Below are 17,826 nucleotides of genomic sequence, written 5' to 3'. Positions count from 1 at the left end.
CAAGATGACTTCTGGCATGTCATAAACAGGTTTTGGCTGCTGCTCTTTGCACTCCATTATAAATCTCCTCTATTACAAATTTTCATCCTAATTTTATATTTTTTTTCAAGCTGACTTCTCCTGTAAAAGCTCTTTGTAATTAGTCTGGTACTGTTTAGAGTAGTTGATGGTGGTCATCATCTGGATCAGTTTTGGGTCAATACTTTCTCAGACAGCCTTCAGCCACACAGACAATTTATGCTCACATTTTTACCATACTAGCTATTGTTAGTTATTGTTAGTTATTGTTAGCTATTGCTAACAATTTTATTATTGTTATTGTTAGATATAGTTATCATCCCAGCAGTTTTACCCAAGGGTTGGCAGAAAAAGTTACCTTAACAGGTCTTGTGAATTCTGCAGTCATTTAATATTTAACTAATGCAGCTCAGTTTAATTGATATTTTATTTGCCATATATTTTTATATTATCATTTTTCTGGTGCATTATATAACTTCATATTAAAAATGTAAAATGTCTATGTTCTCTTAGTGAATATTTCTAAATTAATATTTCATTAAAGGTGAATTGTTTAAGACAATTACTAGCTCCCCTAAAGATATTCCTTTGATTTGTCTCAAAGAACAAAAATTAGCTTTTCTGCATGGACATTTGGGTTTACCTGTTTAGTTTTTTTGGGGTTTCTTTGGTTTCTTTTTAAAGTAAGAATTGTGATTTTAAAAAATGCATTAATGTAATATATTCCAGTTTAAAATAATAATTGAGATTTATTGAAACAAAATCCCTACAAGTTTAATTAGCAAATGCATTGAGTACAAACAATTTTCAATGTTATACAACTTCATTAATAAGAAAATTTCCATACAGATTAATTATTATAAACAGAAAAATACTTGACTGGTTCTAGTGACACGTGTGTTTACTTTATGCAATAGCCCACAGAGTGCAAAAATGGTCTTTAATGTACCAAACCCACAAAAAATCATTCAACAACAGCAAAGAAGAATCGCGATGGTACCTAATTATTTCTAGGTGTCTACATTATATATGGAAAATAAGTGTATTATGTAAAAACAGCAGCTATTTACAAAAAATTAGCTGTCAAATATTTCATTAACAGCCATTTAATTGGTATATATTTGCCAATACCAGCAATGTATGTGTACTTAGTAAATCCTTTCACAACCTTTCCACTATGCATTTGCTTTGGCACAGTGATACATGAAATTGTACTACTGTTTTACAACATATTTTCAGAGTTTAATGCAACTAACAGTATATTGAAAAGGACTCATAAAAAGAGAAAGTAAATGATCCATAGAGATTGCAGTTTTCAGGCAACTCTGAAATGTATTGCTGCTGTGATGTTTCACGTAAGATGCAATTTGGTTCTACTGTTTCCCCCTTCCTGTTTATTGGCCTATAGAAGAGTACAGATGCATGATGCTTCCAAATTACTGTAAGAGATGCACAGCAGCAGTTTTGTTGAATTAAAACCCTGCAATGTTTGGTTTTATTTTCTCATCCATTTTCCCCAGATTTCCATGGAGTTAGGTGAGAGAAGATGTATTACTGTAATCTTGTGTGTTTGCAAATTAAAATAAAACATGCAGGATTATGTATAGAATTATCTGAATTCATTCTGATGCAAGAGTAGGTGACAGTGCAACTTACAATGAGTACTTTCAGCAGAAATACCCATGAATGGTTGGAGAGTGAAATCATCTGCTTCCCTAGAATAAGTACTTGGGCTAGCCACATGTAGGCTGATGAATTGTGAGGTGGAGGTGTAAGTCTGAAACTGTAATTACATTAATTAAGTGAAAGTAATTACTTCAGGAATAGAGGAGAGAACAGCTTTAATTTGCATATAGAAACTCAAGGCTGGAGGAATAGAAGCCATTATGGGAGTGTGCTATGGCAGCCTGACAGTCCTCAGCTCGGGCTACAAAAAGGATGTTGCTTGTTTTGCAGAGGACTGGGTGACATTGACATTGTGCACTGAAAAGACCTCTGCATGAATGCAGAGCTCTTCTGGCATGATTTTATACTTAGCAAATAAAATTCTCTTTGCCAGTTAGGTTTCTAAAAGCTATAACAATGAAAGTATCAGTTTGTGTAGCCTTAAACAAGTGTAAAGAATAAATCAGCAAATATTAATTTATTTAGTTTTTAGAGAAACTGGTTGGTGATGTAGCAAATTCTTTGATATTATTAATGATATTTGGGTACAAATGGTAATTGAAAACTTTATAATTACTTAATTGATATAACTCATATCCAAAATCTGTCATCAAATCTAAGAAGTCAAAACAAATAATGATGCAGAAATAAATTTCTGAGCTCACATGATAATTATTACTGTGTGAATAGCTCCCCTGAGAATCATATTTGTAATAACAAATCTGTCTTGCTTTTGAGTGTGCTTTTCAGACCATCATTACCAGAATTCAGGACAGGAAAAATTAGGCAAAATTAAAGGTTTTAAGCAATATACTTAAGCCCAGCAGTTTTTAAGCAGTCAAAAAATGTTTAAATTTGAGAGTCTAAGAACTTCAAAATAGGAGGAAAAATTATAATCCCATAGAACACTACTCAAGGAACTTTTGAAGGGAGAAAGCTTAATTTAAGTACTTGAAGGTGAGATTCTTTTTATAGTGCATTTCACTTAGGTGATATAACCAAAACCCCAAAATTATATTGCATATACAAAATTGCACTTGTTTTGTGCCATTGAGCCTGACAGAGAAGAGATAATAAAATGAGCATCGAAATCAAAATTGAAATGAATTTTCATGTATATGATAAATACTAGGTAGTCTCCAAAATAGTTAAATGCAGTTAAGGAATATCCTGTGTGAAGGGGTCAGAGACCTGATCAACTGGGACTTGGAAAATGTGCAAGGAATGCTGAGACAGTCTTATATGAACAGAGCTCTCTTTGGAGCATTCATAGCCAGATACGTTGACTCTAAAGGTAAGATTTTCTCTTTGTGAAAAAACACAGAGGGAAAATTCTTCAGTGGCCAGGCAGGAAGAGGAGCAACAGGGTGTTTCATGGATGAGGATCCTCTCCAGTACAGCATATTCCCCTTAAAATTCCTTTTCCATAACAGCTACATAGTTTTCTTTAGAACTGAACTGTCTCACGATTTGTGAGGTGCAAAGGCATGAAACAACCAGCAAGAAGGGAGATTCACTGCCTCCTAGTGCCTAGATGGAAGGGTGCAAAGTTGAAAATCAAAGGTAAGTTGTAGATTTGCAAATGGATGGATGAGAGGAACCAAGGCCGCCCCTCCTCCAGTCACTGCAGCAGCTTCCTTGTGCTATCAAAAAGACAGTCTAAGCTTTCAGTCCTCCCAGCACTCTCAGCACAGGTCACAGCTTCCTTGGCTGCTGAAGGAGAGCCTTTCTGAAGTTGCCTTCTCTTCCCACTAGCTTCATGCCAGTACTGTCTTCTTCATTACAGATACCTTCTTGATTTCAGCAGTGCTTTATAACCAAAATCAAACCTTTTCTAATACTTTTCCCATGTTGGGATAGCTTTGTCCATGTGATGTTTAGATAAAGCATTTGAGACACCTGTGTGCTACAGGCAAATACCTCATTCAAAGGCTGGAAAATGACTTCACTTGGATTATCCTATATGTGTCTTGAAAGTGTATATGCTCTCATATGAAGACAATATCTTCTCTAGACTGACTTGTAATGCAGAAGTTACAGGAAGATGCTTACAGTTAGCCCAGCAGATATTTAAAACATATATTCTCTTATAAAAGTGATTCAGTCAAATATTTTTTAAAAACAGAAATTAAGCCTTTCTATCTACGTAGGAAGAGCAATGTGATGGGTTGCTATATTTATATTTAATATATATTTTTATTATTAAAAATAATTATAGGATTGCTGAAAGTCTTCACTAGGTCATTTACAAGAAAAAGTATGTGACAATTTATTCTATAATCCTTTTTTGTTTCAGATAATAGGAATTAAGATAATCAAAGGTCAGGTTTTCCCCTGTCATTTTTTTAATAAGGTGCAGGTTAGTATATGCTTGTTCTCTAAGTCCTTGTGAAACATGTAGTTTACCGTTCACACTAGTAAACATCCAGTGTGTCAATAAGGCAAGAAACATGACCATAGATACTGAGCATTTTATGCTAAGTAAAAATGTAGTTACTGAGGAGCTTTCCACAGTAACAGACCATTTTATACTAAAGTGCAATGCAGAAAATAGCTAATTAAAAATAATACCCATTGTGATTAGAAATTTTGGTGGCTTTTTCGCCTCAGCTTGGTTATTTGAGAAGAAAACTCATTCCTCTTGTTTCCTGTTGCCTTCAATTGCAACAGAATTCATGGAGATATGACAGAATGCTAATGAGAGGTGACAGGTTAGATGAGTCATGGAAAGACCATGAATTAATCTCAGCCCTGTGTCAGTCAGAGCAATCAGAATAAAATCTCCAATGCAGAAAATCCAACTAACAGCACTGACTTTTGTGTTATGATCAAAACATGGAATCTTTCATCTCCGGTGCCATTTGCTTTCTGTGGTGGTTGGTATGCTGCAATGCTTTTAAGTGCGTTGGTAAATCTTGTGAGTTTTAACAGAAATTTTCTGAGAACGATGGTGCTGACAGAACAAAGGGAAAAAAGGGGGATTAAGTTCAGTAATAACATAATAATCCATGCTCTACTGTTCAGCTATAAAGTTTATTTGTTTGCGGTTTAAGGTTTTTTAGGCTTCCTTTTTCAGTATCAGCGATTCTGTTATTTTAGTGTTCTGCTATTTTAAGGTAACCTCAAACCAGTGATACACCTTTCCTCTTAAAGGACCTAGAAATTTCTGCAGTTCGAAAGGCATATCTGTGAATTTTTAAAAATCATACCTACAGTCTGGAGGTTTAGAGATTTGCAAGATTTGCAAATGCAAAATCCATACAAAAAGGCACAAATGTATTTAGAGGAGTATGCAGTGATCATGCTTTGTCTGAGGAACAGATAAGTTGTTTTAATCAGTTGTTGCTACTTTCAAAATGTTTGATCTACTCAGTTACTGAGAAGGAAAGTGTGATTTGAAGTGCATCATCAGACTTTGTGTTTCATTAGCATTGTGCACTTTACTCTGATTATAAACTGTGTGTCAGTGCTACAGTTCAGGTGTGATTAAAGCTGATGTGCATATACCTGCTTTAGCCCACTGATAGCTACCACTGCCATATTATGGGAGTGTGGCACTGAGCATTGTACACAAAATTGTCCTGAAGTCCGAAATAAAGATTTGGGTGGTTGTACCTTGCTCATCTCTTCTGCTGTGATTACACTATATCTGTAAAGCACTGGATTTACATGATGTGCCCCAGTTTTCCTCTCTGCTCTCCAAATAACTCTGCATCTCCATTTGTATTCTTATCACCATAACTGAATAATACTGCCAGATGAATCTACAGACGGATTCAGGTTTAACTATCAGGTGACTCCACCAGTGCTTATAAGAAGTGAGCCACCTTCAGTCTGAAGTTTTATCGTTCGTCTTAATATTATCTTTTGACTTTGTCATCATCCATTTATTAGTGTTTTCTTACTTTGTTAGTGGCAAAGTTCAGATGAATGTGCATGGAAAAATAATTTGGAATTGCACACAACTGTCATAGTAATACAGATAATACATATTAGTATCAACTGAAGCAATATGTTGCTTAAAAACTAGACACTAAAGACTGTACATTCAACATTTTTATAAGAGAAATCTCTATAGTGTGTTTATAGTGAAACTGAAGAAAATATAATAATTCATTTTAAGGTAAAAAGAAGTTTGAAAAGTGCTGAAAACGTAAATTTACATTTTGCACCATCCACTTGGGGAGCTAAAGCACTGTGTGTGTTTTTTTTCCTTCAGTTTGTGTTTTTTCGGTTTTTTTGCTTGGTTGGTTTTGGTTTTTGGTGTCTTGGTTGGTTTGGTTTGTTTTTTCTTGTGTGTGCAACTTAAATAATGTGAATTACTTTTATGAATAAGCTAACAGCTAGAAATTATTTGCAGGACCATGTAAAATTAGTTCATTTCAAGTAATCATAATTGCATCAAACCTAATTTTGAATGAAGAAAGAGAACGTACCCAAAGTATTTTTTACCTTTTATGTTAGGATTAATCTCATAATGAAGATAGATTAAACTGTGAAGAATTTAATCATTATGAAGAATTTAATCACCAGCTCATTTTCTTGTTTGAATTTGTATTTATTGTATAAAACAAGGCATCAAACTTTTATGTGATACACCTATAGCATGGTCAAAGATAGAGATTTTCTTTTGGAATTTTGACTCTTAAAATCTGGTAATAAAGATACCAAATTTTGATTTAGTACAAGGATTCCTTCTCACATTTCTAGTGATTTTCTTTTGAGCAACTTTTTAATGTCAGTGTCCAATTACAGGTCTCAGTATGTGACTAGTGTTTTGGTGTGTTAAGCACCATTTTTTCTGTTCAGTTTGAATTAACCATTGGTCCTCCATTCTATGCCAAAGTTTAGACGCTCAAGAGAGAAATTTTTTCTCTAACATTGTGCACAGAACCAGGTCTGTAGGCCTACAGACAGCTGTAAACACGGGTAGAGGTTGGCTTCTGCAATAGCAAATAGCTCTATGACATCGTTTCAGATTATGTCTACTTTATTATGGCGTGACAATCATGTTGCTTTGTTGTTTCTGGGTTTATTATGCATTAATATTGAATATTAATAGATATGCAAGTTTACTAGATAAAAATATGTTTCAAATCTTACTCCTTTTGGAATAACCAGTTTGAAATTAAATTTATCACATATTGCTCTAAGTGAAAATCTGCATTCCTAATAACTGTTTGCTCTCAATTTCCTTTTAAATTTTTGTTTTAATCTTTACAGAAATCTTTAAATTAAATTCAAGAAAAGCCTTCCTTTTTCTTTTTTCTTCTGGTTGTTAGATACAGATTTAGTTACTGACTACTTAAAACCCATTAAGAGGTAAGTGGTTGGAAGTGCTCAGCAGAGAAAATCTTTCTCTGATACATAGAATTAATTAAGTTATTGGAGTTCCTCTTGTTGTTTAAGAATACTGAAAGTCACATGCTTTAAACTATTTTAATTTAAAATATAGATTCTTTTTCTGAAATAATATACTTACAGTAATTTTTATTCAGGGAAGAACCTTTTTGAAGCCTATTAATATGTTATGTGTCAAACCCCACAAGACAGGGTCTATGCAAGATTTGTTCATATGTTATGATCTATAATAGGCCATCCTGTATTATCTAGAGAAGGATAAGTAATCAAACTATTTCTGGTGCAGACACCGAATATCTAACAAGCATAGATATGAAAGAAACAAGTTATTTTTTTCTTATTCTCCTTCTTTCTCATTATAAATCTTCTCCTGTTTCCTGGAGATGTGCTTTGCCACATTCTTTCAGATTCACAGTCACTACACATCTTAAGTAAAACCTTGGCACTGCCCATCATGGACTACCCTCTCCTTATATCACATATTGCCTTCTGACTAAACCAATGGGCATAATGGGCAGTGCATTGAGTAGCTATTAAAAAAACATAAAGGAGGTGATAAATTTCTTCTTGAATGAGTGCTTGAATATTAAGGTCTCTTTCACTTCTGAATTTTTTTTATCATTTTTTGTGATTTCTACAGGAAGATGTAGTGTTGAAGGAAGTGTTAGTGTTTGTTTTTCTTTTTACAGAAGGCTTTTATTTATTTATTTATTTCTATAACACTTTCTGTAATATTTCTAAATTGCTTCTATCAACCTTTTAGCAGTTGCCCACTTTAATTTCAAATAAACAGTGCTATAGGCACAGCTTTCCCATTTTACACTTAACATATTGAAGTGACATTGGACTCTATATGGACACATAAAGATTAAGCTGTCCTTGTATCTCTGCCTGTTTCCTTTGGAATACTGTTATAATGAATTTTGAATGCTTATGAATATTTATAATGCAACTTTTGTAGCCAATGCTAGAAAATATGAAAAGTTTTCTGTTTATACCTACTTAAATTTTTAACAGAACTTTCATATCATTTGGTTTCTGACACTATAAACAAGAATTAATAGGAATCAACATAAAATGAACCTAAGCATGATGGAAAGGTCAAAGTATTTGAGTTTACAACCATCTTGTGTCAAATATATAAGGCATTAAAATGCCAATACTATATTCTGATGACATAGTACAAGGGAAAAAGTGACAAAAACATAAGCATTTTCTCATAAATATGTTTTTTAGGAATTAAAAGAATTTAACTCCCTCTTAACTAAAAACTTTCTCAGAAATCTTTTGAGGAAGTGTTTTTCAATTAGGAAATCCTAGCTAATCTGAAATTAAAAATCTCCTGCAAATACCTTAACTTTGGCAAAACTTCTGTCAGCTGGTTATCTATGCTCTTGGGGGAAAGAAGCTAGAGAAGAGAGTGATCTCCCCCACCACCACTACCCTGATAAAGGATGCAGAGGATGCGGCAAATGCAAACTGAAGCCACCGACTTGTCTTATTCAAACCATCAGTTTGAGCTTTGTTGGCCCACATTTTCCTGATATGTCTAGTATCACACAGTCCTTCCTCTTTGGTCAAGACAGTGCTACTTTTGAATGTCATCTTGTTCCCTGTGGGGTTTTCTTGACCACTATTTTGTTTTTTTTCTCTGTACAGAAACCCATCTAGTCCAATAACAGGTCACTAACCTGGCACATTTTGGGTAGATGGTGTTGGAGAGCTGAAGAATAACACTTTCAATGTGTAATAAGTCCAACATGTCTATGGGGCTCTGATCAGCTCTGTAGATACTGCACAGTGTTTATGGACATATATATTCAGGAAAAACAAAAATGCATGTGGAGGCTGTTGCTTTCTGAATTTCAAAATTTAATATGGTGTGCTAATCATTGGGACACATATAACTCTAAGGAAACTGAAATTTTCATCTCTTTGACAGGAAGTTGAACATAAGCCAGCAGTGTGCCCAGGTGGCCAAGAAGGCCAATGGCATCCTGCCTTGTATTAGGAACTGTGTGGCCAACAGGTCCAGGGAAGTGATTCCGCCCCTTCACTCGGCATTAGTTAGGCCGCACCTTGAGTGCTGTGTCCAGTTTTGAGGCCCTCAGTTCAGGAAGGATATTGATGTGCTGGAGAGTGTCCAAAGAAGGGCAGTGAGGCTGGTGAGGGGGCTGGAACACAGGCCCTACGAGGAGTGGCTGAGGGAGGTGGGGCTGTTGAGGTTGGAGAAGAGGAGGCTCAGGGGAGACCTCATCACTCTCTACAACCACCTGAATGCAGGTTGGAGCCAGGTGGGGGTTAGTCTCTTCTCCCAGGCAACCAGCAGTAGGACAAGAGGGCATAGTCTTAAACTATGCCAGGGGTGGTTTAGGTTAGACATTAGAAAGAAATTCTTTACAGAGAGAGTGATCAGACATTGGAATAATTTGCCCAAGGAGGTGGCGGAGTCACAGTCCCTGGAGGTATTTAAGAAGAGACTGGACGTGGCACTTAGTGCCATGGTCTAGTTGACAGGGTGGTGTTGGGTCATGAGTTGGACTTGATGATCTCAGAGGTCTTTTCCAACCTGATTGATTCTGTGTAATTTTATATGATTCTGTGGTTGTTGTTTGCTTTTCTCATTGCTGAGATTTGGAAGGAAATCAGAAATCTTTAATGAAATGGAGTTGTTTGTTTTCTAATCAGGTTTAGTTTCAATCCTAAAGAAAAATAATGAGTAAAAGGTATTTTATAAGTCCATTTACATGCTTAATTAGACATTCTCAAAAAATTTGTAGAAGATATATAGATTAATTAACACTTTAAAAACTAAGGTATGTCCAGCAACTAATTAAGTGAGAGCTTAAACTTTCTGTACAAGAAAGTTCAGCCGATTAATTTTTGATCCACTTTCAAACATTCCAACAATAGACAACTGTGAAATGTGTATTTCACAGCATGAGACATTACTTGTAACACTACCAGATTTAAGATGGGCTTAATTATTTGATAGGTCTCCAACTTTTCTTAACACATCTAATCTTTCCCTCACTGTTAATTCCCATTTAGTATATTCAGTCCACTGTGTTCTTTTGAATGCTTTGAAGAGGAAAATACAGTGAAGATTCTTTATGAATGCCCATTCTTTACCAACTACGGTTTAAAAGATATTTGAAATATTAAGCTATTAACAAAGACAAGTGTGCAAATATAGGTCAGTTGCTTATGTTGAAAATTTTATATCCATTAAAATGTTGTGAATTTCCCTTTGAAATTAATTAGGATTATTGCACTGGCACAGGAATGTCTCTATATAGGGAATACTTTCAGTATAGAGGTAAAATTAATTATTTTCAAAGGGTAAGTATCAAGATTTTAATGACACTGTAGCTGCCAACTAAAAGGTTTTCCATGGGATAATTTTCCAAATTAGCCTGAGCTCTTGAAACTATTGGCAGGGGAGTCTTACTGTATTCTGCTGAATTTCAGCACTTACATAAGATCTACATTGAAAGCTAGATTTATTTACTGTTATACATGTTGAACAATATCTTGTTTTACACTTGTTATCATTGAGTCCTTGAGATCTCACTAAAAAAAAATCAGGGGAATACTTTTATGGAATAGGAAAGAAAGGAATTTAAGGAGGGGTCAAATGATTAAATCACAGAATGAAGAAACTCTTACCTTCACTAAAGATCACATAAAAACAAAGATGGTGGGTGAAGACAAGAACGACTTCTGAGCAGAGTAAGAGAGACTTATAATTTGTGTTTATGGAAATTTTGGCCTACCTTGTCACTGTATATTTCTTACTAGTTTAAAATACAGGTAGGCCATCTAAGAAATCTTTTACTTTGAAAGTCAGAGCTTGACAAACGGAACAGATGGTTGCATATACGTTAACTGGCTCTGCTACAAAAGATGTATCCATAGAAGATGAGGGTCCTCTAGCATATGAACTCTATGCAAACAGAATGATTTCTTATTACTTTCTTCAAACTCTTCCCTCTATAGAATGTACACCTCCCTGTTAATTCCATGCAGGTTGCTAGACCAGGCAGCTTCAAGACTTCAAGACAGAGAAATTTCTTTCTTCTGTGAGCAAACATGATGCAAATTAATGTCACTAGGAGAAAGCATTTCTTTTAAAGAACATGGATAGATCACAAGTACGTAAGTCCCATAGTCCTAAGTGTAAAATTTCCATGGAAGGAGTGAAAGTCAACAAGAGTGCTTGACACATACTTACCCATCCCTTTCTGATCCTTCTGTTTCCCCGCTACTTTCCCACGTAACCTCTAGTGCTCTGTGAAGAGTTTCACTGGTAAACTTAACTTTCCTCTGGTTTAATAGTTTTAAATGTGGTATTGTAACAAACACTGAAATAAGGTAAAAAAAATTGCAATGACCTCTGCCTTTTTAGGATGAGCTATGGGGCAAGTAGTATCTAGGCAGAGATGTGATCTTTGGTCTGCCTTCAGGACAAAGACATGTCTGACAGAACATGTCAATAAGAGATGGATGATTGAATGTTGTCATAGTACTGATTGTACTCTACCACTGCTTTAAACTAATCTCACTGGGAGGCATAGATGTAATACTGAATAACCCAGGAAGTATGAGGGCTGTAAGTGCTACTTCTTTTCAGACCTTTCCGTCATTCTGCTTCTTACAGTCCTCTTGAATGCTGTTGTAAATACAGAGCTGACTGTCTTGGGCCACCGAAGGCATGCGTTCCCAGTAGCAAATTCTGAATTTTTAAATATTTTGCAAACCTTAATAGAAATGGATACTCTCTTATGTCCGGGCCAGACCTTGATAGAATACTCAGCACCAAGGAAAAGAAGAAACGTAAAATTGTTACATTGTTACAGCTTTCTTCAGTAGAAAGGAGGGAAATAAATTAATATTCCAAATATATACTTGCTTAAAAGACCTGTAACTATGAGTTTTCAAAGTTTTCCACTCTTAATTATAGTACCTGCAATTTATTAGGAGAAACTTTTAATATTTAGGCTGCCATCTAAATGATAATGTAAATGCAGGAAGTAATTATAAAAATGTCTCAATTGTCAGAATTCAGAGATAAAAGAAAAGCTTCAGCAAAAATTCTCTCATCTGTCTCTGAATGAAAAGTAAAATAAAACTGTGGAGAAGATCCTGATTTCCACAGATCACTGTTCTTCCCGCTGAAATCTCCCCCTGACTGACTTCAGTCCCTGCTGGGTTTATGAACAGTCTTCACTGATTTCACTTGTAACATGTCTGACCTACACCAATGGAGGCAAAAGCAGTACTCTGAGTAACAAACAGTGAAACAGTCTATGTTTTTTGAGGGTTTTTGAAAGGCTGTTTCTGAATCTCTACCATCAAATTTCTGACTCTTCCCATTAGGCAGGACTTTCAGTCTGGGAAGGGCCTGATGCCATGACATCTTTGGGCATATTGTATTTCTCTTGGCAGTGCTTGCTGGGCATGGTCACTGCCTTCTCACAACTGTACTGGTACAACTTTACAGAGTGGTTGCTCAGAACTTGGTCAATCAAGAAAACTGAAAAGCAAGGAAAACCTAACACCAGCACCTATTTAAGAACATAGGCTACATCATCAGGTTTGTGAGCACTTGTTGGAAAGGTTGTTTTGAGAAGCACTGAGCATGAAGCACCTCCACTGGGGAGAGCAGGATCTCATCTTTGTTTAACAGCTGCTTTTTACTTGGGAAAACAAGTGTTTTAGGGCCAAATCTCAGATACCCAAAACACTAAAACTGCACTTCTGGTCTCTCTGTACACTCAGAGTCTGATGCTTACTTCATCTTTCCATCTTTTCCAGCAGCTCAGGAGACAAAATTGCACCCAGTGTCTTGGATGTTCTTTAAGGCAGGATTGAACTCTCTGATTTCCCTGAGGAAAGAGGGTTGTAGGGAAAGCCAGAGGCCCTCTAGCCCACATCTATATGATCCTGTGGATAAAGGTTGACTTCAACTCTTAATTTTTTTTGCCTATCTCTGATATGAAAATATTAGCTGCCTTTGCAAGGGTTTCTTGGGATTCTGGCTGCACACTAGAATGTATCCAGATACCCAGACAGGAGATACTATCTAGAAAAATATTACAATCATAACTTAATTATGATTATATTTTTTGTTTTAATAAAGATAACCTTTTTTCTCTGAGCAGGGGTACTGAAGAAGGATGGTATCTGTTTGCAGACAGCTCAAATGGAGAATTTGGTCATATAACTGACTTTGCTACCCCAGTCATCTCCTTTACGGGCCCCAGATGCAAAGTCATATTCTGGAACTACATGAATGGTTCAACAATAGGTTCTCTGGAGGTATGGAGGTGTTATTTGTTTGGGATTTTTTTGCTTGATTGTTTTTTGGGTTTTTTGTTTGGTTTGGTTTTGGGGGGGTTTTTTACAGCATGAAATTACTGTGAGGAAATTTATGCCTTTTCTTTTAATTTCATTAAAGCCTAGGCTGCTAATAAATGAAAATGAACAATTACTAACACTCTACTTCTCTCAATATATTATGATCTGAAGAAAGAATTAGCTTCAATAGGCTGGGGAAAATATAACCTATAGCAACCAAAAATTCTGACCTTATAGACATACCACAGTTGGAGCTTCCATACAAGGAAAAGTCTTGTATTGCACAATACTCTTTGACACTGAAAAGCAACAGTAGATAATAGGGCATCAAGGTCTTTGCCTGAATGTTGGAGTAGGAACAAAAGAAGTAACTGTATCAAAATTTGAGCTAAAATTTTGTAGAAATAACTTAGTCCTTAGAAAAGTGAAGATACAACTTTCAGAGTTTCATTATATTAATGTAAGCACCATTGAACTATTTCTATAACATATAAGTAACAAATGTGCTTACCCATACCTTTTTCTTAACTCTAGTTAAAATAAAGCACTTCTTGAAAGGAAATTTAACTCATTAACAGCTTGTAGATCAGAGTCACTGCAAAGAGAATGAATAAAACAGCAGCATTGTTCTGAACAATTTTTTTGGCACACAACGTAAAATGGGATTTCCCATGATTGTTACAAAATACCTACAGCATCAGGAATGGATTGAAAAAAAATACTCAGGATAAGTCACTCAGTCACCTCTGCATTCAGTATCAAATTGGATATATAATAGAACAGGTAATCCACAGTCTATGTAAAAGCATGTGTGTATGTGTCTATACTCATACATGTATCTTCAGATAAAAATATAGTTTGTATGTGAGAGTAAAAAAGATATTTTCTTATTCAGCATCCTTTATTATCTCAAATAATATCTGTAATTCCTTTCTCTCTAATTTATTTATTTTCTCTTAAATTCATGTCTTCCATGGACAGTCCTTTTCTGTTAAGTCAGATGTCACTTTGTTTTTCTATCCAATTTAATATGTTATCTGTTCCTTTTGTTTCCCTGGAATAAAAGCTCCTTAGTGTAAGAACCTGCTGTTTGCTTGGCAGAACTCACCTGTTATGCAACATCATATACACATGGGACTGCATAAATTAAAACAAAAAAAGGAGTTTTTTCATTATGATGAAAAATGCCTGGGCTGCCCTAAGAAGATTATGCAGAGTAGCAGTAAATCCCTGAAAGCAGAAGTAGTTCAGGCAACTGGTGAATGGATGTTTAGCTCTCTAGTACTGGCTGGAGACACAGCTTGACACACTTCATCAAACACTCATCTTGTTGTTATTGTCAGCTCAGTTGAATTTGGATGCCCAAGAGGTTGGAGCAAATCATGTTTTGGACTTTCTGCTCATGTTGAAAAGTGCCATCTTTCCCCAGTTCACTGACTATTTGCAGGGGTATGGGGGCTTACAAGTCTTTCATTGCCCAAATTTATGAAATTTGGTCTTTATAAAAAAAGATCAATTTTTTGTTTGTAAAAGAAAAAAATGTTTCATAAGAATCAGGACAAGTCAATCTATCCCAGAAGAGCAGTCTAATGTATGTATGAACTAGTATATTTTTAGTAACACTTGTAATCATTTTCCCATGTTTTACAACTGAATTACAACCCAATAATGAAGAATTTTTATTCACTGTTAGCCACTCTGAGTAAATTAATAAGTTAGTCCAAGTTAAGGCTCTGGACTGAGTATGTTTTCCAAGATCAGAAAAGCTTAGAGCATTATTTCCTTAATATAGTCACTTATGCTGGCATATCTGTTTGCATTGGATAAGACATCAGGAAAAGGTTCTTCACTGAGAGGGTGGTCGGGCACTGCAACAGGCTCCCCAGGGAAGTGGGCACTGAACCAAGCCTGTCAGAGTGCAAGGAGCATTTAGACAATACTCCTAGTCATATGATTTCATTTTAGATTGTCCTGCGAGGAGTAGGGATTTGGAGTTGATGGTCCCTTCCAGTTCCAGATATTCTATGATTCTGCGATATTTAATGATGGTATTCTGTGATATTTAATGATGGTATAGAGATGAGATGTACAGGATGCTTTCGTACTCTTGTATACAATTAAGGGACCCTAAAGTGAGTTGGAAATGGAAAGATATTTTTTAGCGACCTAGAATTATTTCCCTTTTTAGGTACTCTGTAAAACCAGTAACAGGACTTCTAAATTGTGGACTCAAAGTGGCAGCCAAGGTCCCCAGTGGAACAGAGCAGAAGTGTTCTTGGGAATTCGATCAAATTTTCAGGTGTGTATTCCTATACTATGTGCTTCCTACACAGCTGGCTTCAGTACTTCTATATTATACATACTTCACCTCCTCATTTCCCTTTTTGCCCAGTACATGTATCTCTCATCTGAATAGCAAAAGTCATCTCTCTGTCTGTCTGAGTGGTTATCTGAGCTGGACTCAAGTTTTTTGGAGCTTTCTCATTCCTCTTTAGTCTCAGACTGATATCCATTTTTAAGACTGAGAATCTCTTCTGTCCTTGAACCCAACTTAGGTTAAACTATTCTACTTCTTTCTCCTTATTGTGTAGTAAGTAAAAACATCAAAAATGAATCTTGAGCATGATGTTTGCTTTGAAATAAGAGTAGATTCCCAAGACCCTTAGAGATGCTTGCCATGCTTAGTTGTAGTCTTACAAAGAAAAAACAGTCAGGAACATATTTTTAGGTGTTACATTACCTGATACTTCTGTCAAGGACTTTTGATGAAACTAACATTCTTCTTGCATTTACGGGAATAAATGACTACTCTTTTTCAGACTTACTTTGCAGAAGTAGGTGAAACTCTTGCTATTAATTTGGGATGGGTGAGGGCTGGTATGTATGTTGCACAGTTTATTTCCTTTTTTTTTTTTTTTTTGGTTCTTGGTAGTGTTAGAAGATGACTCTTCAATAACTATAGTGACAGATCTGTACAAGCTGTAGTACAAGCTTTTGTAGGACTGAGCTCTGAGCTTTGAAGAACTGACCATTTCATATCCTAAGATTTGCAAGAACCACCAGTCTCTGTTCTTCTCATGTTGTGTGTATAAGCTTTTCTATACCTTATTAGTGGCTTACTGTAATAGCTCTGTAATTTTTATTAGGTTATTTTCAGGGCAAAACGTGGTATTAGTTACATGGGAGACGTGACAGTGGATGATATTACCTTTGAAGATTGTTCCCCTTTGCTCATCTCAAGCAAACCATGCACATCAGAGGAATTCACATGTGCCAACAAGTACTGCATCCCAAAGAATAATCTGTGTGATTTTGTAAACGACTGTGCAGACAACTCGGATGAAAGCCCTACTATTTGCAGTAAGAATGGATTCTTTTTTAATATAATTATCATAAGTAACTGTACCTGCTGTGAATTTTTATTACTTGAATACTTTTGACGGCTTATCAGCTAAGAAAACAAACAAGAATAATTTGCTTAAAGTAATAATTTAGTTCTATTCCTTGGCTTTTAAGGATTTGAAATTACCATTATTTAATTTAAAATCACATTATAGAAAACACAAAGAGCTGGTAATGAATTTCTTAAAATAACTCAGAAAGCAGCTGTCTTTAAAAGTAGAATACAATTATCCTGCTTTCCATATGAAAAGAATGTATTAAAGCTGAAAAAAAATACTTCAAGCATAATACCCTTGGGAGATGAGGGACCTACCTCCTTAGATATTTCAAGGATTGTCAGGTCTCTCACCAGATCATTTTAATCTCAATACTGTACAATATTGGTTTTACAAGAGGTATCAGGAAACAGCATATGTAGTATCTGATTCAAAGAATGTTTCACATCAAATGGCTCCTCCTGGATCACAATATATGGTATTAACACTTTCTTTTTTTTTATTACTACAATAGTGAGAAAGGCTCACACAATCAAATCTACATTATTTGGTACCATATGAAAAGGTGCCTCATTTTTATGAAGAATATGAATACAGTTTATCAAATTCTCAGTGATACAAATTCTATGAAGCAAAAGTATGCTGATATTCTAATGATCTAAAGTGAAGGGTGAAGGGACTGTGTTTTGCAAATTATTTTGGAAATTATTTTCATTTAACTCCTCAGTGATTTCCAATCCAGAAATAGTACATCACTAACCTTTATGGGGATATTCACTTCAGATCTTCTGTAATTAAAAATAAGGACTGTTTCAATTGGAATTACTTTACTGAAAAAGATTCTCAGGCTTTGGCATTTACTTTCTGAAATATTTAAAAACTGTTTATTTTTTTTTTTTGATATTTTAGATTGTCTGTATTTCCCATCAAACACCATCAGCCAAGTAAAAACTGAAGCATTAAAGGCACAATGGTTCACACAGGCTGATGAGATTTAGTTTTGCAACCTACTAAAGTAAGGATT

General features: G+C 35.3%; 1 protein-coding gene across 1 annotated transcript in view; it reads left to right on the top strand.

Annotated features, from left to right (window-relative positions):
• MALRD1 (MAM and LDL receptor class A domain containing 1) overlaps nt 1–17,826 on the top strand; it is a 242,574-nt gene that overhangs the window by 81,558 nt on the left and 143,190 nt on the right. The window contains exons 22-24 of the mRNA XM_039388522.1: nt 13,209–13,365; nt 15,593–15,703; nt 16,551–16,764. Of these exons, the coding sequence (XP_039244456.1) occupies nt 13,209–13,365; nt 15,593–15,703; nt 16,551–16,764 (482 nt within the window). The remainder of the gene's footprint in view (nt 1–13,208; nt 13,366–15,592; nt 15,704–16,550; nt 16,765–17,826) is intronic.

Source organism: Pipra filicauda, unplaced genomic scaffold (assembly GCF_003945595.2).
Source record: "Pipra filicauda isolate LSUMZ 115617 unplaced genomic scaffold, ASM394559v2 scaffold65_size3143899_pilon, whole genome shotgun sequence".
Lineage (NCBI taxonomy): Eukaryota > Metazoa > Chordata > Aves > Passeriformes > Pipridae > Pipra > Pipra filicauda.
Note: the sequence above shows the minus strand (reverse complement) of the source record. Positions and strands in the feature narration are given on the sequence as shown.